At 47.3% G+C, this 23,154-nt stretch overlaps 1 protein-coding gene across 2 annotated transcripts in view; it reads right to left on the reverse strand.

Annotated features, from left to right (window-relative positions):
* The window catches only part of Tf (transferrin), a 52,521-nt gene extending 35,995 nt beyond the window's left edge, over positions 1-16,526 (reverse strand). Inside the window, exons 1-9 of one of the 2 annotated variants that reach the window (XM_059268473.1) lie at positions 16,358-16,526; positions 13,883-14,055; positions 10,280-10,388; positions 9,192-9,368; positions 8,383-8,515; positions 7,384-7,439; positions 6,722-6,900; positions 5,747-5,924; positions 1,311-1,462 (exon numbers count right to left, since the gene is read on the reverse strand). In XM_059268473.1, the coding sequence (XP_059124456.1) occupies positions 1,311-1,462; positions 5,747-5,924; positions 6,722-6,900; positions 7,384-7,439; positions 8,383-8,515; positions 9,192-9,368; positions 10,280-10,388; positions 13,883-14,055; positions 16,358-16,400 (1,200 nt within the window). In that variant the 5' untranslated portion in view covers positions 16,401-16,526. The remainder of the gene's footprint in view (positions 1-1,310; positions 1,463-5,746; positions 5,925-6,721; positions 6,901-7,383; positions 7,440-8,382; positions 8,516-9,191; positions 9,369-10,279; positions 10,389-13,882; positions 14,056-16,357) is intronic. The other variant, XM_059268472.1, reaches the window with a different exon arrangement.
* Positions 16,527-23,154: the final 6,628 nt, after the last annotated feature.

The raw sequence follows: 23,154 nt of genomic DNA on the forward strand, positions 1-23,154 counted from the left end.
AAAACAATAAAATGGAATGGAGCTACAACAATGTAATATTTTAAAATGTAGACAGAAGAGCAGAGTTGATGGTCTGCTTTGCTTTGTGATAGATAGCTTAGAAAGCACACGGCTATTTTTAAGAGCTCAAAAGCAGAGCTAGGAAACTCCAGAAAGATCAGTTGACAGTGGCAAGAAATCCCAGTGTTGTCAATAGATATTACTTTGTTTCCGTATATTTACTGGTTCGCTATCCAATATCCAACTGCAACTACAGCTCAGTTGGTAGAGTGCCAGCCTAGCATACTGGAGGCCCAGGGTTCTGTCTTAAGCAACCCCTAAGCCTAGGTACTGGCATAGAGGCACATACTCCCAACACACCAGAGGTAGAAGCAGAATGATGGCTGTAGCAGGTCATTCTCAGCCTCAGCCAACAACTGACCAACTTCAGCTCCATGAGACCCTGTCTCAGAATTCTACCACCAGCAACTACAGCAGTAACTACAGCAACAACCAAAGGTTCAACTCAAAGAATAGACCAATTGGGCGGTAGAGAGCTCTGTGGAGCAAGATAAGGAGGCAGAGGCAGGCAGATCTCTGTGAGTTCGAGGCCAGCCTGGGCTACAGAGTGAGATCCAGGAAAGGTGCAAAGCTACACAGAGAAACCCTGTCTCAAAAAAAAAAAAAAAAGAAAGAAAGAAAGGAAGATAGAAAGAAAAGGAGGCAGGGGATTGAAAGCTTGGAGCTTCCTTGCCCTCTCCAGGCACCCACCCTGGCCAAACTTCATTGTGTCCTCTAAGACAGAAGCACCAAATCAGGGTTTGGAAGACATAAGAAAAGCTCACAAGACACGATGAAGCGGGAGGTGCTAAGCAACCTATATGACACAATCCCAATAAGAGGGTTTTTCCTGAGTTATTGATGACAAGGGGTATTTATTTTCTTCTTTCTCAGGCTCAGGATTTTGAAGATTCTCATAGGAAAGTAAGGAATGCTAATTTTGATCAATTAGGCGAATGTGTACTTGCCTGAAAGATCAAAACCGAGGCCTTCCACACTCATCAGGACGTGTCATGAGCCCAGTGACACTCTTGCTATAGTACAGTTTCCCTCAGAAGGACATGGCTCAGATTACCCTCCCACTGTGCTAATGGAAAGAGCAAAGTGAACCTGAAGGCGTCCTTTAGACCCACAAACTCTAAGGCTAGGAAAGCAAGCATTCTAGAAAGGGGGTTTCCATAGCACTCTAGCTACACTTGCTGACTCGGCCTTACAGTGGGCCAGCAGGCCAGTGTTGGGGACACTGCCCTAGAGAGGCAGAAGAGACATACCACAATCTTGTCAATGCAATCCTCAGTGGTCTCTGCTGATTCACACTCTATTTGCCCTCCGCTGTTAACACTCCATTCATCACACTTGAGTCTCTCATAGTGACTCAGAGCACACCACTTCACTGGTGAGGTGGTGCTGGGGCTTTCTGGGCCTGTAGTTCAAGAAGAAGAACCAGAGGTCAGGAAAAAGAAGCCCTGGCTGATGTCTGGGATATGTCAATGCTGCTGACTGCTCCATGCAAATGATGAGGTAAACAGATCCCATTCAAGGAACTCATAATCATCTAGGAAAGCAAAGATGGTAGACAGTCCAACTTCGGTTGATTTCATTTAAATTTGGCTTTTCCTCTTCTGTAAGATTATTTTTCTTTAATTTTAATTACATATGTGTGTATGTATCTGTATGTGGGTTGGTGTGTGTGAGTACAGTACCCTCAGAGGCAGGGAGAGGGCGTCAGATCCTCCGGAACTGGAGTCACAGGCAGTTGTGAGCTGTCTAATGTGGGCACTGGGAGCCAGAGTAGGGTCCTCTCAAAAGCCACACTTGTTTTTGACCACTGAGTCATCTCTCTAGACCCCAGCCTGTTGTGTGATATTTTGATTGTGTTCTGACAAATAAAGCTTGCTTGGAGTCAGAGGGCAGAGCTAGCCACTAGCTGACCATAGAGGCTTGGAGGACTGTAGAGAGAGGAGACAGGAAGTGGTAAGGTGGGGCTGAGAGAGGATCTCAGCCCTTTTTGGATGGAGGAATGAAAGAGGTAGGAAGCAACTGTCAGCTGCTCCTGGTTCTCTGATCTTTCAGGTTCTCACCCTAATATTTGACTCCATATTTTTTATTGATAAAGATTAATTAGATTGACGCTTCACTTGGCACCCAACTTGGGGCATGGATCCACATAAGATCTGAGAAAGCTTAAAAAAGGTTCTAAATACACAGAAATAGAGCCATACTGGGCATGCCAGCTGCGGTGTAGAGATGTATCTCTAGACAACTGCCTGTGAGGTGGAGCCACCACCAACTGCCATGAGCTAAGCAGCATGGTAGGCTCCCACAGTCTCCCACATGGACCACAGTACAGAGAGGCTTCTCCCAGTCACTTCATACAGGCTTGAGAGCCCCACCAACATGCTGCGTGGTGGGTTTAGGGTTTTTGCTCATGCTGACAGAAAAGGTTACAGATATGTAGTAAAGACAGGTTCAGACAAGAAAAACCTCTAAACATTACAGTGTGCTTAAAAATATACGTAGGCTTGGGAGAGAAAATAAAAAGAGTAGAGAAAGTCCTTAAAAAGGAATAGAGTAATAAAAATATATAATAAGCCATATAAAGATGGGAAGCACACAGAGAGGCTGGATCTTGTATGTTATTGTGTTGTCTTTGAATTTTTTGGCTACTAAGAGATACTGGATTATAAAAACTACTAGATTCAACCAACTTATATATTTTAAAGATATTTTGACTTCAAAATTTAAGTCAAAAGATGTGTTACTTTGGGGGAGAGATTCTGCTTTTATTTCCACATGAAATGAGAAGTTGTCAATTCATTCTGGGTTAAAGAAAAACAGGTTTGATTGAAGAAGACCCCTGAAATCCTGCCAGGTGATCCAGCATCTCAAAATGCCTCTGTTACAGTCTCCTCAGAATTCTACATCCAGAACAGCTTCAAGGCTGCTTGCTGAGATGATATAGCCTCACAGAATACTCCAGTCAGAACTTGACCATAATCCTGAATTTTCTCAAGGTCCCCCAAAGATTACAAGTACCCCAACCAGCAGGAAGTCGTCTAGAGAACTATGCCTACATTCCCAAAAAATGGGTTATGGATGTTTATTATCATTTAAGAGGGGTTGTTTACAAGTTGTTATTGGTAATGGTCAGGAAAAAAGCTGAAAAAAAGAGATTAGATTCAGGGATATTGTTCAGGGATCTACTTTTAAACCAAGAAAGTAACTACTAGTTTTAAATGTTTTACATTGGTTTGCACTTTTGTATATTGATACAAATTTGAGGTTATTTTTGTTATACTGTGTATGTTTCTACTCTTGTTTAAGATATTTTTGCATATTGATACAAATTTAAGGCTATTTTTGTTAGAACATACTGTACTTACATTTCTACTCTTGTTTAAGGTATTGTACCTATGCAGCTTATTTAACAATATATTGTAAATTTCTAGTCCTTGAAAGTTATTATTACAAGCTATTTAGGATAATAAATAAATGCAGGTCAGTAGTTAGTCACCTATTACAATCAAACTTGTAGTCATGTTAGGTATGTTTTTAAGGTCAAATAGATCTATTTTAGATAGACAGGTTGTCTTCAAACATTTCAGAGATCTACAGAATATGGCATTTAAGATGTTTTAATAACACAAGGTTCTTTTTTTTTTTTATTTAGTGACAATGAGACATGCCTGCTCCTGACAGTGCCAATCTACTTCAGAGAAGATGATGGGCATCCAAAAAAACTTCATATGAGTTTACTTTCTTTGTAGCAAAAGTTAGCCACTGGGCAAGAAACTGCCCTTGCCTCAATGGCTGATAGTACGCTGTCCAAATTAGACATGCAGGACACAAAAGAAAGGACTGCCAAACTTTGCCAAGACAAGGCAAGATAGTCCTTCAAAAACCCGGCTTCACGATAAAGTCTGTAAGATATTCTAGGCCTGTAGGCTGAAGATGGATGCTCCAATGTTACAGAGAAACCTTGGGTGACTGTCCAGGCAGCCAGCTGTTTCTGTCATTTCTTAATTTTAGAAATGGTTTGTTCTGCACTTTCTGTTTACTCAAGGAATTTTATATCCTTCTCAGGTCTCTGATGGAGTTGAAAACTAGATAGTTATAGTTTCCCTTGTTACCAAATTCAGAAAAGAAACTCAATAGTGAGGTGTAAAGTGTATAAAGTTGAAAGACATAAAAAGATAGTTTTGGGTTGGTAATGTAAGTTAGGATAGAAATTGAATTAGGTACAACACTTTAGACTCACCAAGATAGGATAGATAATGGAATATTTTCTCTGAATTTGTCAAGTGCAAATGGACTAGACATTGTTAATGTAATTCTTGCCTATATATTTATATAGAGTTATAGCATTACTGTTTTACTATGTTAGTCAAAACCTTTGCTTTTTATTTAGACAAAAAAGGGGGAAATGTTGTGTGATATTTTGATTGTGTTCTGACAAATCAAGCTTGCTTAGAGTCAGAGGGCAGAGCTAGTCACTAGCTGGCCATAGAGGTTTGGAGGACTGTAGAGAGATGGACAAGAAGCAGTAAAGCAGAGCTGAGGGAGGATCTCGACCCTTTCTGGATGGAGGAACAAAGGAGGTAGGAAGCAACTGGTGGCTGCCCCTAGTTCTCTGATTTTTCAGGTTCTCACCCTAATATTTGACTCCTGATTTTTTTTTATTGCTAAAGATTAATTAGATTAATGCTTCACCAACTTTTTCTTTTGCAAAGCCAACTCTCTAACCTCAGGACACCCTAACATCTGAACACTTTTCTTTCTTCCTTCTTTTTCAAATAGCAGTTTTAACTAACCAATCATTTCTATGTTCATTGTTTGTCATAGGTTTCCACATGGGAGAATTAAGTGCTACTAAAGAAAGGGACACACCTAACTCACTCACCAGGGTACCCTCCTAGTTAATCAGTGTTATCATGGGGTCAGTATAATAAGTGTCCAGCAAAGACAGACAGACAGACAGACAGACAGACAGATAGATAGACTGGCAGATATATGTGCACATACATGCCCATCTTTTAGGCTTGGTCCCCAAATCACTCTCTCGTGGGGGGGGCTCAACTCTTGGCCAGGAGGGTCTGTTTGACTTTGCTTTGCACTCTCATAGGACCTTGCTATTTTGTTGTTGTTGTTATTTTTCATTTTCTCACTTTGTAATTAGTTGTTCAGTAGTGTGACCATCTCTCAAACATTTGTCCTCTCCCTGGCCTGAAAGTCCCAGGACAACGGAACCTAGTATGTGTTTTTAAGTCCAGCATCTAGCAGTGTGGCTAGATGTTCAATATATATCCACTGAATGAATAAATTATTAGGCAAACCTCCAGTGCCCCAATGACACCCAGGGCAAGATCAACCTCCCTAAACCTACAGCTTCATTATGCCTATGTTGACCATAGTATTGGCAAGGGGTGTGTAATCTGTAGAAACTTTGCGTCATCGGAATACCCTGATTTATGCAGAGGAAATGATACCAGTACCGACCCAGGTCATTTAAAATGTGAACAGCCTTTAAAGCCCTTGGTGACCTCCAGGCCCTCTCATGGTTGATGCCACCCAGCATTAGTCCAGCCCTGTGCTCACAAGCATGACAGAAATAGGAACACCAGGAGAGGCTGACAGTCCCCAGAAAGATTACGGCTGCTTCTTAAACTTGCCTGGTTGTCCACATTCCTGGCTTTTCCTGAGTACTTACATGTCCCTTCCCGTACATTCCGTATGGCAGTGACATAATTATGGCCGAGGTACAGCTTGTAGTCCATTCTTGAGGGGACCCTTATCAGCCCGATGGCAGAATTCTTAAACAGCAGGTCTTTCTCCAAAGGAGAGCTGAACAGTTGGAAGTCTTTTGATGTGCCTTTGCCAAAATGTTCCTGTTTCCGGAAAAAAAACAGAGCAGCAAAGAGCAACAGGGATCAGGGAGGTAAAAAGCAGGACTGAAGAGAACAAGGAAAAACTCCAGGAAACTGATTTTAAAACCACAAGAAACTTGGAGGTACCAGGAAACAAGGTATTCAAGCATGCTCTCCATCACCTAGCACCGTCTTTGTCCAGTATTTTTTTAAAGACCATACCACTTTTCTCCTCCCCTGTGCTTCTGAGCCTGTCTTCCTGAGTGGTTGAGAGCTAGCTGAGAACAAGAAGTGAGTCTAGTGTAGAGGCTGGCACTGGATGGCTGCCCCCTTAAACTCGTGATGGACAGATGAGTAGGCGGGACCAGAGGAAGTTGTCTTAACCAACCCCAGCCAAGAGGCACAGAACTGGCAGGGGAAAGCCTGTCCCTCTGCAGTCAGGATGTGTGTGTGTGTGTGTGTGTGTGTGTGTGTGTGTGTGTGTGTGTGTGTGTGTGTGTCGGGGGGAATGGAGAGATAAAGAGAGATTCTCTTTCCTTTTGGGTTATAGGAGAGCCTCTTGGGATTTGCTCTGGACCTTGAGGGCCTACCTTGGATGGAGAAGGTGTCATTGGCCAAAAGGTGGTGAATAGTGATACCAGAGAAGACACCTGCTACTCTATGAGGAGTCCCAATTGGGGATGCTGGAGAGGTTGGTAATGCATGACAGGGTCCCCACTGTGCCCTGAACATACACAAGGACTGTTCTAGTACGTCCCGATGTCAAGAAGATCTGAGCACAGATCTGTAAGCAGGGGAGAGGATGGTGGGTGGAATACCTGGGCCACTTTGAGAATCTCCCAGATCAAGTCCTCCTTGCCGTCCACACTGCGAGCCACAACAGCGTGAGAAGGGATCCGGGCTAAGTAGCACTGCTCATATTGATCCACCGGCTTGCGGGTGTTGTCAGGACAGAGCAGCTCATATTGGTCCCTGTCAGCCTTGTTTGGCAGGACCTCTAAGGAGAGAAAGCTCAGGTCAGCCTGTGGGAGGCTAAGCCCCTCCTGTCCTTTGTACTTCTATTATCATAGAAAGCATGAGCTAAAGGTCCGACCTGGAGGGATTTCTGAGGGCCAAGGAACATGCAGGAAGAGGCGTCTATAACCAGATGAAGGCATGGAGGCTTCTGTGGGCCAGGGAAGCAATGGCTGCCTCTATCCCATGAGTCTGAGCTCAGCAAGACTGCTGACAGGCCAAGGTCAGCCAGACCAACCTCCAAACCTTGGCTATGGCAAATCTGCCCTAGAGGCAGAGCCATTATGCGGTTTGAGTGATAGAAAGAGGCCCAGGAATCTAGGTGGAGACCCCCCTCCCCCAAAGCACCTGCCTCTGCACGTGTAGAAACTCAAACAATGGTAGAGAAACTCTGCATGCTCAGGTCCGCCTACCAACTGTGAAAAGGGGGGCAGGCCACCTGCCACAGTCCTTTCCTGTCACTTACCAAAGATGGTTGTATGCTTGACAAAGGCCACATCACCACCTCCCTCTTTCAGGCACCTGTGGGAAAGAAGTACATGAACTCTGTGGTCTGCTGACACCCAGCACACTGCTGAGGGAGGGTGAGCTCACCCAAGATGAACACCCCTCGATTTGTACCCCAAACTGGCAAAAAGAAGGGGGAGACAGTTTAATGTAAAAAGGCTTCAAATCCCTAGTGCAGAAGATGATGGTATTTCTACCCTGGCTATGAGGACTTCAGGGTATAAACAAGATAAAAAGAGAGAGCAAGAAACCAGCCACATGACACAAAGCCCCGCCCCTCCCAACCAAGAAGCTTGCTTGATTGGAAAATCAGTTTTCTTCAGGGCAGGCCCCATGCCCCAGGAGTAGTTGGCCAATGGAAAGCAGACCCCATATTTTGTTTTCTTTTCCCCCTGTGTGCTTTTTGTTTGGTTGGTTTTGTTTTGTTTCGACCTTTGTTGTTGTTGTTGTTGGTGGTGGTGGTGGTGGTGGTGGTGTGTGTGTGTGTGTGTGTGTAGGATCTAGGAGGAGTTGGGGGAAGGGAAAGAATATTATCAAAATATATGTAAAATTTTTTTTTTTTTAAAAGCCACATGTACTGTTGAGGTACGGACAGGGGAGTGTCCAGTACATTGAGCATGGTTCACTGCTGTCATGGGGGCAGAGGCTGTCACACCCACAGGCACTAGGGGTGTGTTGGTCCCTTTGGATACTGCCCAGCTCCATGAGAGGAGACACCAGCCGGATGCAAGAGCTCTGAGGAAAGAGAGGACTCCCAGACAGGGCTTGACCTTTGACATCAGATGAAAGGGAATGTAGCCTCGCCTGGCCTTAAGAGTCCCAAGTTGTACCACTGCCTCCTTGGGAGAAGTTTAAGCCCCCTAGACGCCTTTAGGCAGGTCATCTGCTTTGGGTCAACAAAGAACCCCCATCTGAGGACTTTCAGCACTGGCCACCACAGAGCGGCCATCTCACTCACTTGAAGGCGCCTGTATAGCCAAAGTACGGTTGAAGAGAGGAGCAGCCACAGCCTGGACACAGCTGACACAGTTGGGGGAAGGCCACCGGATCTGCACAGGGGACACAACTGCCCGAGAAGAAACTGGCCACAGCTGCTCAATACAAAGAAATGGACGACAAGGCATAAGCAGAATGCCATCACACAGTCTGGCCCGGCGAGGGAATGCAGAGGCATGAAGCCATGAAGCCAGAGAGCACAGTCTTAGCTCAGCCTTGCATGTGCTAAGCACGGTTTCTAAACAGGAATAGGTTAACCCCTGCCCTGCAGTTACCCTCCAAGGTACACCAGTCTCTACTTCCTGCCCACCAAGGCTTGCCCTAGGCCTTTGTCGGCCTCCTCTGCTCCCAGATCTGCCCGAGAGAGGGCGCCCCTGGGAGTGGTAGAACAGCCTAGAGAGGTGCAGGACAACCTCATGGCCAGCAGGTGGCACCAAAGCACCCTTTAGCGGAATGACTCACATCTCCAGCCAGGAACTGGGGGGTTAGGGTGGAGGGCAGGCCCAGCTGCTGAAGTGAATATGGAAATCCACTGTGGGCCCATCTGCCCTTTTCTCCCCTCTTCAGGCTAGCCTCTGCTGGGGTATTGGGCGCTCACAACAACAAAAACGGCTCCGCTGCCACTTCTCATGGACAGCTGGTGCTACGGACCCGCCCGCCACTCTCTAGTGCTTCAATCTCTCTCCACCACCTGAGAGTTCAGCCTACCTGCCTGACTAATCATGACTGTGTGACCTCAGCAGGACATCCAGAATAGAGGTGATAGCTTACCCTTCTCAATCGGACTGCGAGGCTCCGGAAAATTGCAGAAAAGTAAGCCGATGGGAACATTCCATCCTGCAGACCTGCCCAGGCCAGTGTGGCAGGATTTCTTGCCTTGGAGCTCGTTCAGCTGGAAGCCCGTATCCTTCTTCACCACGGCCACAGCCAAGTAGGAGGTTTGTGGCTCTGAAAGGGGACAGTGTGAATGGAGGGCTTTGACAGGGCACAGGGAAGCACCGCTCATCAGTGCTTGGCTCTGACTGAGGGAAGAGAGACCCAGGGGTAACTTAGACGGAACTGGCTGGTAAGAAGCCGGAGAAACTTCTGTAGGCTTCAAGACAAATGGTACACTTGTAGCATCATTCCAGAAAAACAGAGCCGAGAAGCACCTGCTCACGGGACAAGGATGCTCTGTTTACCTTACTCTCGTCAACCCAGGGCCACCAGGAATGCGCAGCTGCAACAACACGGGCTCACGTTCCCTGCCCCCCTCCAAGTATTTTATGTCCTCTGGTGACAGGGACAGTCAGAACAATCTTTTTTTTTTGTTTGTTTGGTTTTTTTTTTGTTTTTTGTTTTTGGTTTTTCTGTGTAGCTTTGCGCCTTTCCTGGAACTCACTTGGTAGCCCAGGCTGGCCTCGAACTCACAGAGATCCGCCTGGCTCTGCCTCCCGAGTGCTGGGATTAAAGGCGTGCGCCACCACCGCCCGGCAGAACAATCTTAAAGACTTCTTGGACTGTTGGGCTCTCACTGTGTGCCATAGGGTGGGTTCTCCCGTGTCCATGGCACCTGAGGCTCCAGGGAGCTCGGACAAATCACCAGTGCCAATGAAGGCCAAGCTGGACCCCAGGCTGCTCTCTTTGTCCAGTGAGGATGCCCGACTCAGAAGGTCCATACCGGCCTTCAACCAGCCCAAAGTCCCCAGATGCTTTGATTTGTGCCTAGAGGGCTAGAAGATCTTCTCACTCCCCACTGACTCCCCAAAGAGAACACTTGCTAGTATCTAATATCTGATACCTGCCTATGAAAGGAGATTTAATCTCTACCAGGAGACAAAGCCACAACACACCCTCCTGGGCACTTTGGGAGAACTTACTTTCAGGTGTCCCGTAGATCTCTGCTGCCACAGGCTTTAGGTTGTTGGGAGTCAGGCCTGCCTCATACACCCAACCAGCATCCAAGGTTATGGCATCTGCTTCACTACCCTAAAAGAGAATAACTCTCAATGAAGCCCTTGCTTCCGAAGAAAGCCTCCCTAAGCCAGAACAGATGGGGAGGGACTAGCGATGCCCCATGGGTCCAGGGCCAGAAAACCCCAACTCTAGCCAAAACACATCCAACCCTGCTGGCTTGGGTTGATTCCATGTCTGTCAAAAGACCACTTGGCTACTGTTTGCTGTGGGATGGTCTGTATGTCAAGTGTGTTGCTGATTGGTCAATAAATAAATCACTGATTGGCCAGTGGCCAGACAGGAAGTATAGGCGGGGCAACCATGAGCTACGTGACAAGGTATAGATTTATAGAAATGGATTAATTTAAGATATAAGAACAGTTAACAAGAAGCCTGCCACGGCCATACAGTTTGTAACCAATATAAGTCTCTGTGTTTACTTGGTCGGGTCTGAGCGGCTGTGGGACTGGCAGGTGAGAGAGATTTGCCAGGCAGAAAAACTCTAGCTACAACTGTTCACATTTGTTCCTTTGTAGAGAAAGGGACAGAGTGTTTTTTCTCTTTTCTCTGATGTGTCCAGAGCCTGGCCCAAAATACCGTAATGTAGATTTACTCTCAGTAATTGTAGAGGCTTGGCCTGGCAGGCTTGGTGGGGGAAAGAGTCCTTCCCTCTCTGGAGGTGGGCACAGCCAGTGTACTGTAGGTTCTGACAGGGTTGTATTGAACACTCAGGGCCTGCCGTGGTTTTTATATCTGTTTCCATGCTTAGCCACACAGAAGGGTCCTTCATTCAGACACCCTTGTGTTTTAAGCATTCCTGTAGCTCCTCTGTGGGTGCTGTTGTGGAGCGGCCTCCGAGGAAGATGAAGACCTTGAAGACCAGATGAAGACCACTTGGCCTCCCACTGACTCGGGATTCCTCCCTTTTCCCTATAGTCCTGGGCCCATGAAATAGTAGGAACCAGCATGCCATGCTCACACACACCTGATATCCCAGAATTTGGTAGACCCAGGCAGGAGGATCAAGGTTCAGGGTCACCCTCTCACTTTCATTTCTGGTATAATTGTCTACTCGGACGCCTGACACTCCCCCATGCCCAGTTCAATTTTTACAGGTGAGCAAAAACGGAGTCATATAAAGGTTCAGCCACTGCAGTATGTCACATGACTGCCAAGACATTCAGCTGGGATTTGGGGCCAGATAGTCCGGCTTATTTCTCATCATCGTTACTTATTGATTGCTTATTTTATTTTATGCTTTTGTGAACGTTCAACCTTTTTTTTTTTTTTGGTATTTTTGTTTGTTTTAAGGCAGTTTATGTATCTGTGCTGATTTTGAACTCATGATCCTCCTGCCTCAGCCTATAAAGTGCTAGAACTACAAGAATACACCCTCATGCCCACTGGACTCTCGTGTTTAAATCAATGAGCCACTTGAACTATTCCAACGATGTCAACAACCTATTTTCTCTTTCTTCAAAGTCTTTTCTTTTAAAAGGTCTGGCAAGGTTTATTCAAAAGCAGAGCAGTCCCCTGTGGTGGGGAGGAGTCCCACAAATGGGTTGTCCTTTGCTTAAAGTCTTAAAATGAGCACATCTGCCTTTGACCTAGAACAGTGGTTCTCAACCTTCCTAATGCTGCCGCCCTTTAATACAGTACCTCGTGTTGTGGTGACCCCAACTATAACATTATTTTGTTGCTACTTCATAACTATAGTTTTGCTACTGTTATGAATTGTAATGTAAATATCTGTGTTTTCCAATGATCTTAGTTGACCTCTGCGAAAGGGTTGTTCAATGATCCCTGAGGGGTCGTGATCCACATGTTGAGAACCACTGATCTAGACACTTGAAAACAGAGTTCTTACTGATTGATTTTTAAGGCAAAAACTATGGCTTCACGGTCTCTGTCATGTTATAGGTAAGTAATAAGAAAGTATGTCTAAATGAAATCACTAATGATAGAAGTCAAATTTTTAATGGCTTTGGTTGCCTTATTATCATAAAATAGGTATACACATTACCATTGTGGCCTTTTAAAATGGACACTTAAATAATTCACATTGTTGTGAGACCATTACCACCATCCATCTCCAGAACATTCTCATCTTCCCCAGTGAAACTCTATCCACCCCCATTGCCCCAGTCCCAAGTGATGACCATCCAGCTTCCTGTCCATTAAACCGTGTACACACACACACACACACACACACACACACACACACACACACACTCCTTTGATGTATATCCATCAGGAAGGACCGGGCATCTGTATCCCCACTTCTGTGTGAAAATGGAACCCTAAATATCTAACTGTCAGTCAGCCGACACTGCTGGCCTCACCAGGTCCACTTTGAGACTCTTCAGCTACTCATTTCCATACTCTATTGAGTTCCTGCGCTCCTCCTCTCTTGATCAAAATGTCTGCTTTACCTCTGCACACACTAGAATGGAGCTCAGTTCTCCCCCTACTGGCTGTACTCACAATTACAAATCTTGTTTGTCCTATTCTACTTAGGAGCTGGCTGGGTTTCTCTGGTTTCCTGCTTACACCTCACACCAGCTGGGCTCTGCCTTTGAGTGTGCTGTGTACATTCCTGGTGTGTACCCATGGCTCTTCATAGAGAGCCCTACCCTGGGTCATCTGTTGAATTTTAGCTTCATTGCTTCCTTCTCTAAGAGATAGACAGTGACTACAGAAACGAAAAGTTTTCTTTATGTGTGCCTGTTGGAACGCCACTCTTTACGTTTGTTGACTTGAATAGTTCACCCACTAGCAACCCTTTCTTCTTTCCTTACTAGGTTGTGGACACCTCGAGGGTGAAGATAACCAACCCTGCAGCTCCGTGAGCTAGTAGAGGGACAGCCATGCTCAGATGTACAAGAGCGATGCTGAGGGAGCCGAGAGCGGAAAACAAAGGGGTCAGCTGTAATCCGCCATCACCACTCTTAATTCCTGCCCCTGTATCCACTCATCTTTCCAAAGACGTGTCCAGGACCGATATGGTGGGGGGATGGAATGTAGTGTAGAGTGTGTGCCTGGCATTCCCCAAACCCTGGGCTCAAGCCCTAGCAACACACACACACACACACACACACACACACACACACACACACACACACACACACACACGAGAGAGAGAGAGAGAGAGAGAGAGAGAGAGAGAGAGAGAGAGAGAGAAACAGACAGACAGACAGAGACACAGGGAGGAAAGAGAAAGGGAGGGAAGGAAGAAGAGAGAGAAATAGAATTTCCCAGCAGGGTTAAGCAATATTTTTTAATGCCACAGACATTCCTATTTTTCCAAGTTCACAGAACTTACGTGCCTCAACAGAGTCACCTTTGAAAGCACACTGTCCCCTGCCTTATGGACGGTAAAGATGACCTCTTCTATTTCCATTTTCAAAGTGATCTGAAGAGCAGCAGGGGTTGACTGCCCCACCCATCTGCCTCCTACCTGACATTATTCCAAACTGACTAAAGAAAGCAACCCTGCAGCCTTCTACGTGTGAGGCAGCGGGACTTACTGAAATGGCCTTGATGCAGTCAGAATAGGAGGTTTTCTTCACACAGGCCAGCTGGGGACCATCAGCTGGAAGGACGGCTTTCATGTGGTCACGGAAACTGATGCACTTGGAGTTTTCATGCTCGGACACTGCGCACCATCTTACGGTTTTGTCAGGGACAGCCAGACATAGTCCTGCCGGAGAGAAGGCAGAGGCATGAGGGACCCACTCCCTGAGCCAGGGGAGAGAAAGCCCCACTTTCTGCAGGGTCTTGATGGCACCTCCCACCCCCCGTTGCACCCTCATCCCACTCCTGATGGCCGTCATGACAGAGCACGAGGCTCTGCTGCGTTCTGATACTGGGAACAGAGAAGGGAATTCACCCCAGCGGCCTCTCCTTTTCCCACCAAAGCCTGGGCTGCTTGGAGGGCTTGCTGGGGGAGCTGAGGATGACAACCCACTCCTCTCCCACCTCCTTGCCTCACTGTCATGGCTGAAGGTCACATCCAAACGTGAGCTTCAGTGTGAAAGCACCATTCTCAGTCACCTGGACACAGGCTCTATACTACAGCTCTAGGGGTCTGCGGAAAGGGATGCCATCTTTTAGAAACCAGAGAGCTGGACTCCGGGAATGATAGGATTGCCCAAGGTCACCCTGTTTGTTAGGAGCCCAGACTCTAGGTCTGCTGGCCAGGCCACAGAGGAAGATAACAATCTTCTGCGCTTTGCCTCTCTCTGGGCGGCAGTTAGATTATGAATTTACCCCTGAGATTTTTCAGCTATCTTCTGTTTAGAAATAACTAGAAACTCCCTTCTATTCAACAGGCTTCTGCTTCTACCAAACCTTCCCTCAATGCTTTACCCACTTTGGGCTTCCATTTAGAGAAACAGCTGAAGACAATCGTGTGCATCACTATTTGTGTGTATGTGCTTGTATAAATAGGTGTGTGTGTGTGTGTGTGTGTGTGCACGCACATGCGAGTGCATGCACACGTGTGCAGATGGGTACACATGGAGGCAAAGGGCAACATGGGTGTCTTCTGCTATTACTCTCTGCCTGATTCTTTTGAGACAGGGACTCTCACTGAATCTAAGCCTTGCTGACTCTACTAGACGGACTGGCCAGAACTCCCTGGGATCTTCCTGTCTCTGTCTCCCCAGAGCATTGCTGTACCCAGCTTTTTCCATGGCTGCTAGGGTTCTGAGTTGAGGTCCTCATGCTGCCATGGGAAGCATCTCCCCAGCTGAACCATCTTCCCATCGGTGTCACTGTTAAAATCCGTGTGGTGGAGAGATACCATAATCCATGAGATTTGGCACTGCCAGCTTCCATCACATCCCCTTTCCGGGCAGCTCAGCGGGGCTCACTTCCTGACTCAGAAAGGTCCACAAAGCACAAAGCATGGAGGTGGGGGGCAAGGCCAGCAGTCCTTCAGGACAGATAAGGAAGGACAACAGGGAGGCTGGGTGCCCCAACTCTTTTCCTTTATTCCACCCTGGCCAGGGGAAAACCAGTGGCAGACTCTCTCTAAACGACCTCTTTAGCCTCTTCAAACAAGTTCATCTAAATTGTAAATGTTGTCCTTGGTCATGCACCACTGTGCACAGTCACATGAAGTGCCCCGAGCTGACTAGCATGGGAGCCTCTTCAAGCTGACCGTTTTCAAGGAAGGCAAATAACTCAAACTAGAAGGTTCGGACGACGTGACAAATGCTAACTACAGTCCAACTAGGGCAGGCACATGGGTCTTTGAGACCCCATCTGGAGAGCAATCAGCAGGATATATGACTGGCACCTGTGACCTCACCCGCACCTGACCCTCCCAGCCAGATGCTGTAACTACAGCTGTCATAGGAGAAGTACAGGCATGATTTGAACTCGAATTCTAGCTTCAGCTGGGGGGGTGGTGGCGGCAGCGGTGGCGGCGGCGGAGGCAGAGCCAGGAGGATCTCTGTGAGTTTGAAACCAGCCTGGTCTACAGAGCAAGATCCAAGACAGGCACCAAAACTACACAGAGAAACCCTGTCTCGAAATTAAAAAAAAAAAAAAAAAAAAAAAAAAAAAAAAAAAGAATTCTGTCTGCAAATCCCACACTGTAGTCTAAGCCACCAGCGCCAAAGGCATCCAAGGGGACGTCAGACAATGAAAAGATAGCAAGGTTAGATCCCAGAAGCCCTGACTATCACACCAAGCTGTCTGGATTGCACGGGGAGGCTCTGTGTAGCGCCTGGGCAAACTGGTTAAAAGTTTTCTAACGTGTCATATACCATGTCTGCAAATTACTGGACTTAGGGGAGACAGCCTGAGGAGCGTAGCAAAAGGTAGAGACTGAGTCCGGGTCCCAGAGGCCTGAGGATCAAGGTTATTCCTAAGCTATTGAAGACCATAGAGATGTGGCAGAGAGCAAGCAAAAGGCAGGCTCTTGGGGGCTTCCAGCCTTTAGCTTGCAGGGAATGCATAGTCCTTCCCTGAAGTCCTTCCCTGCCCACACTCACCCAGGGCAGCACAGGCCAGCAGGGCGCCCACGGCGAACCTCATCCTCCCGGTGTGTGTGGCGAGTAGCGGGGAGCACAGACCGACCCGCTTCTGCACCGCCTCTCTGTGACCCGCTCTCCTTTATTGCCGGAGGGGGCGGGCTGGGTGCAATCTTTGACCTCCTGTGTTTGCTCTGTCCAATTGCCCAATCGCTCCGCTTCCACCTCCTTCCTTTCTTGCCCTGATAATCACCTCATTTCCTGAACTATGAGAGAACCGCGCATGGAATCCGCTACCACCACCACGACCACAAAAAGAAAAAAAAAAAAAAAAAAAAAAAAAAAAAAAAAAAGCTGTTTAGAAGGAAGCCTAAACCAAATCCACTCTTTGTTATCACTGCTCTCTCGGTGCCAGGAACGGCAAGGCTACAGCCGCTTGGGCGGGAGTGGCTTGCTCCAGAACCCCGGGTGCCAGAGCTGCTTGCCAGCATCAGCCTTACACAAGGGGAGACTGAGGCTAGAGAGGGAAGGGAACTGCCTTGGACCCCAGACTAGAACCGGAAAGAGAACATAACGAGAGGAAAGTTGGGCGCTGGTTAGAGAGGCAGCACCCCTCGCTCCTCGGCAGGTGGTCCCGGGAACACTCCAATCGCCAGCTCTCTCTCTCTCTCTCTCCTCCCGGCCCTGAGCTTCTGGTGGGACAGTCCAGGCTAGGAACAGTCACAGGGGCATGAAACTCTCTCTCACTGCTAGGAAGTGGTCAAACTGTGAAACTCAGAACAAAGGGCCAGTGTTAGTGCAAAGAACAGCCCGGGAGGATGCTTCTTGTTCATCCCTATTCCCCTCGGATTAAGTAGTCATCAAACTGATTTGACTGCATGATTTTATCTCAAAAATATTGCGTTTGTGCCCTCCATGTGTGCTATTTTCACCCTAACTATAATTGTGCATTTCAACCCTGTACACAGACTGGAAAATTGTGGAATGAAGTTAAAATAAAATAGGTGTTTGAAAATGTCCCTCTGGGTATATTACCTCAAATACCATCTCAGGACACAATATACACTCAGGAAAAGGTCAAGGCGCTGTAGGCAAAATGTAAACCCAGATTTCTGAACCATCAAGAGAATTTAGGGTTTTCAAAAACCAGTTCTTACTCAGTTTAATCAAGATGTTGTCCACTCTGGCCCCCAGTCTCCTTGTCAAGTCTATAAGGTGGAGGTGTTAAAACACCAATGTCAGGCTGTGGGAAGAGCCCCGTGATGCTCTCAGCGAGTCTCAGCCACGGTTAAGGTGTTCAGAGGAACCGTGAATGTCCAGAGAACACATAACTGAACACATAACTGAACACATAACTGAGGACATGGATACAGACGTCTGGGGCCACCAAGGACACAGAACGCTGTGATGCCAACCTGTCAACTCCCCCCCCCCCACACACACACACACACATCTCTACAGACGAACACAGGCCCGAGCCTCCCATGCAACCATGCAACAGTCCATCCCCATGGCTAGCCTTGTCCTGTGGACCCCTCAGAAGAATGCCAAGCATGGGATTCTGTTGTCCTTCTTCTGTACAAGAACCAAGAGCCTGGACCTCTCTACCAGGAGTGGGCCAGTGATGCAGGTCTACTTCACATTTTAGAAGATGGGGAGAGCTCATGCCAGGCCCGGTCAACATGCTAATCCAGAATGTTTTTAGGCACGTGTATGTCTTGTGAGGGTTAGGGAGAAAGCCACTTTTTCTTCCTTTGCTATTTATTGTGCACATGTGTCACATGTCACAGTGTGAAGGTCCAAGGACAACTTTCAGGAGTCAGTTCTGTCCGTCCACTGTGGAGGTTCTGGAGATCAAATTCAAGTCGCCAGGTTGAAATCTGCATTGCCCGCTGAGCCATCTCATTAGCCCAAAGGTCAAATGTTCTAACCTAATACTCATGTAACTGGACACACAAAAACCCTAAACACGGAAACAAAAATGTCAAAAACAAAAGACAGGGACAGGGTGAAGCAAGCACCCAGCACTCCTCTCTCTTGGCCAGCCTTTGTTGAGAGGATCCCCATCTTCCCTCAGGATACCTCAGGGGCTCCAGATCACAGATTACGGTCCAGCCTATGGACCCAGATGAGGAGACAGAGCCAAGCCACGCACTGAGCACAAGTACCGATTTGTTCATCTTTTGCAATAGCGATGACTATCGCTAAGCCAGTAGATGGTTTCCTGTAGGAAGGAGACACACCAGCTGCTCTAGAGACCATTGGTTTAACAAGGGTTTAGGGGACCTGAGGCAGACATGTGCATCTCTAATGAGGAAGAGAAACCTCTGCTGCCCTGGGTTCTGTCCCCTGACCCTCTCATGGCTCCTTACGCAGGAAAGTTATGTTCCCACTGCCACCCCACGGCAGGCGTTAGGATGTAGTCTGGATTCATTTGACACCTGGAGGTAGGGACATGAAGATGAGGGTGGAGATTCATGGTAGAGCAACAGGTACACTTCCGGCTGATGCCAGAAGCAGGAAGGGGAAATTGTGAGGTGTTCAATGTATGACACGAACTCAGGGATGCTCAGAGCAGGGCATGGAAGATGTAGAAAATGACTGTCCCTCCCTTGTCCTCCCCTATGCCCACAAAATGAGCCCACCTCAAGCTATTCCTCCAGCACAGGCTTACAGCCTGGCCTTAGCCAAGTCTCTGGTCTCCCTGGGTCCTCACCAGACCAGCCAACTTGAGGCCCTGCTTCAGAGGGGTCCTCTGAGTCCAAGCCCAGAGAGGTACACAGGACATGGAGAACGTTCCGGTTTGACATGAGTACCTAGAGCAACCATGTCATCCACACATACCCAGTAGAGAGGTCCAGGCCATTGGTTCTTGTTCAGGAGAAACCTTGTGTCTTCATTCCTCAGAGGGTAGGCTGGACAAAGGCTGCTTTTAGGGTGTCCATGTGAATGTAACCCAGGCTATACTGGGTGCCCAGGTCTATGTATGTCTGTACAGTGTGGGGGAGATGAGAGATTGACATCACAGTGCTCTGTGTTCTTGGTGGCCACAGACATCTGTATCTGTGTCCTCATTTGTGTATTTAATTCTGTACCGGAGACCCTTCGGATACTCCTTGTCCTCTTGAACACCTTAACAACGACTGAGACTTTCAGGAGGGCCTCAGTGACCTCTTACTACAGTAACTGGTATCAGTGCTTGAGAATCTCCATCTAGCCGGGCGGTGGTGGCGCACACCTTTAATCCCAGCACTCGGGAGGCAGAGCCAGGCGGATCTCTGTGAGTTTGAGGCCAGCCTGGTCTCCAAAGTGAGTTCCAAGAAAGGTGCAAAGCTACACAGAGAAACCCTGTCTTGAAAAACAAACAAAAAACAAAAAACAAAAACAAAAAACAAAAAAAACAACCTGAGAATCTCCATCTAGATGTGACAAGGAAACCAGACGGGAAGTGCCTTGCCAAAGGTCAGTGGTAATGCCAAGACACAAAATCAGAAGACTGTGGTAGGTTAACCTGTCACCCCAGGGGCACAGCTTCTTCCAGCAAAGCAGGACTTATGGAGGCCAAGAAGGCTCATCTGTGGTCACACTGAGGAGGTGACAGACATGGATGGACTCTAGCCCTACTCCCCCCCCCACAGGCATTCCCGCCCCTCCCCCCACCTCTGCTGCAATTCTGCTGTCTGAGGGCCTGGTCAGCCTTGGAGAGGAATGAGTGCCTGACCGAAGAATCGCAGGTGGGACTGCTCGGGTTGTGCCTTGTTGGAAGGAACGCATAGTTTCAGCACACACACACACACACACACACACACACACACACACACACACACCCGCATGCTCCAGGCACTGTTCTGGGGCAAGGGTCTGTAGTGTTGATCTACAGCCCTACAGATGAAGTCAGCATCCATGGTTCCAGTCACAAACAGTATGTTAAAATGAGGGCTCCCGGTTCGTAAGCTTTGGGGGTAGAACTCAGAACTAATGCTAGCCTTCTTGAGACCACAGCTGCTTTCTTAATATTTGATCTCTCTATTTAGAAAGGGTGAGGAAAAGAGGAGAAGAGAGGGAGAGAGGTTGAGAGAGGAGTTAAAGAGGACTTCTAGTTTTAGATCAGCCCGCTCGTGACCCAAACTGTGTACCAGAAACAGAGTAAAACGCCTACACCCCAACCACAGAGCTGGCTAAAAACAACTGAAGTTGTGTGTGTACGTGCAGGGGAATTTGGGGTGCTGCCCAGATAGGGGTGGACGGAAAGGCAGTGGGCCTCTGAACCAATATTTGCTGTTTACAAACGTTGCCCAATTTTCACAGAAGCTGAGCAAACAAAGAGCCTCTGTCTGCTTCAAGCATTCCTCCTCACTGCCCCCCCACCCCGCCTCTCCCTGACCCCAGTGTCCTCTGCCCCTCACCCCCCCACCCCAGTGTCCTCAGCCCCCTCCCCCCACCCCAGTGTCCTCTGCCCCTCACCACCACCCCCCCCACCCCAGTGTCCTCTGCCCCTCACCCCCCCACCCCAGTGTCCTCTGCCCCTCACCACCCCCCCCACCCCAGTGTCCTCTGCCCCTCACCCCCCATCCCCCCACCCCCCCACCCCCCACCCCCAACCCCAGTGTCCTCTGCCCCTCACCACCACCACCCCCCCCCCCCCCCACCCCGACCCCAGTGTCCTCTGCCCCTCACCAGAGCCCTTCCTTCTCTGAAATGTCGGACTGGGTCATCTTGGGGAGGGAGGAACCTGGAAACCTGAGAAGTGAAACCCACAAGGCCGGCCACTGACAGCCTGCTGGGTCAGGGAGAGTATGTGAGGAAGGTAGGAACTGGCACAGGTGCCTCTTGGGAAACTGGCATTCAGATATGGCATGTGGCACCTCCTCCCTGTCTCTTCCTCCCTCTGTCTGTCCTCCCTCTCAGAAGTCCTAGGACAATGGAAGATTTTTATTCTTTTCTGATCAGAGACCACAAAAATAGCCTTTGCATAAACAGTAAGAGTCCATTGCCAGGTGGACTTGGAATTCAATCCAACATTTAAGAAAAACCACAACAGTCTTGCACACTCCTCTCGGGAACAAAGTCTAGGAAAGTCCCGATAATGCTTTGAGAACAGAATGTATTCTTTGAAAAGAAAAATCAATAAAGAGATCATGACAAATACAAAATACCTTCTGTGGACAATGATGCAAAAATCCTATACAAAAAAATTCATAAGCAGGGCTGGGAGGTGGCTGGGTTGGTGGAGTGCTTACCTAGTGTGCATGAGGCCTGGGTTTGACCTCCAGCACTGCATGAGTGTGGGCTTGGGCACACCCCAGTAAACCCGCTGCTCACAAGGTAGAGGCAGCAGAATCAGCAGTTTAAAGTTAACCTTGCCTACATAATCAGTACCAGGCCCCTCTGGGTCATTTGGGAACATCATCACAAATAGGATCCACTAAAATGCAATAGAGATAATAAATAATTGCTCGACTTGATTTATCCAGGAATGCAAATTATCCTTTGAGGTATCAATTAATATAATTGAGTAAATCAGTATAATAGTGGAGGAAATTAATGAGCACATCCATCAGTATCAGAGCAGCACTTGACACAGTTCAACATTCATACATAATGAAAGTTCTTAGCAAACTTGCTCCTCGATTTGATAAAGGGTATTTAATAAAGATCTACAGATATCCTGCTTCATGGTGGAGTGTGAAATGAAATCTTTCTCTTTGAGAGCAACAAGGATACCAAAACACCCTCTATTACCATTTCCACTCAACATATTAGCTGGAGGTCTGAGCCGGACGTCTAAGTAAGGAAAAGAAATGGGAAACAAAATGCCTGAAAAACAAAACAAAACAAAACAAAACTTTCCTATCTTTAGATATGGCTTACTTGCATATGTATAAAATTCTAAATAAATTCATTTTGTATCATAGGATAATGGGCTAAGAAACATCAGAATGCAAGGTAAATTACACAAAACCAATTCATTTCTATATACAAAATCTAAAAGGCAAGGAATTCTACCTTAAGGAAAAACAAATACTGATGAACACAGACATCTAGATTGTCATTGACTAAAATGATTAAATATTATTGAGGAAAATAAACTTGAGGTAAGTGGAAAACTATACCCTGAATATGAAGTAGAAGAGCCAGCATTATGAAGGTCTCAATTCTCTCCAAACTGATTTGTAGATGAAAGGGGCGGGGCATGCTGGGAACTAAAGGTTTAATCGGGTATGGGACGAGGACAGGTGCCAGAAGGAAGTGATAGGTAACTAAAACTAAAGATGAATGAAAAACTCTATGGAAACCCACGACTTTGTAAGCTAATTAAAAATACATAACTTTTTTAAAAAGGCGTTTGAATACAGGCACCGTGCTTGGTTGGACAATGCTTCTTGCCACAAGATATGTGTTACTAAATGAGGATCTTATTGCCAGATGTGGGATCCCTCTCTATGAATTATTTGGTCAAAAAGGCCCTTAAAACAACATGGGCTGTTGCCATTCCTGTTGGTTGTGCACCATAACTAGATGACAAGACCCTACTGCTGAAAACTGGTTTCTGGACACAGAAATCAAGCTGGAACTTGAAAACCTCCTTCCTGATGGCTAGCTTTCATCGTGCTGGAGAGTGCTGGGGGCGAAAAGTCATCCATGTGCATCACCTAGCAGTGAACCTGAATGCTCCAATACAGACCTGCCAGGCAGGATATGCTGCTGGTGCTGTAGAGGCATTAGGGTTGTGGTGGTAACAAGCTGCTTTCCCACTGGGTTGAGGCCTCCACAGAAGGGAGGGAATTCATTCTTCATATTATAAACCTGGTCAAAAG

Source organism: Peromyscus eremicus, chromosome 7, assembly GCF_949786415.1.
Source record: "Peromyscus eremicus chromosome 7, PerEre_H2_v1, whole genome shotgun sequence".
Taxonomy (NCBI): Eukaryota; Metazoa; Chordata; class Mammalia; order Rodentia; family Cricetidae; genus Peromyscus; species Peromyscus eremicus.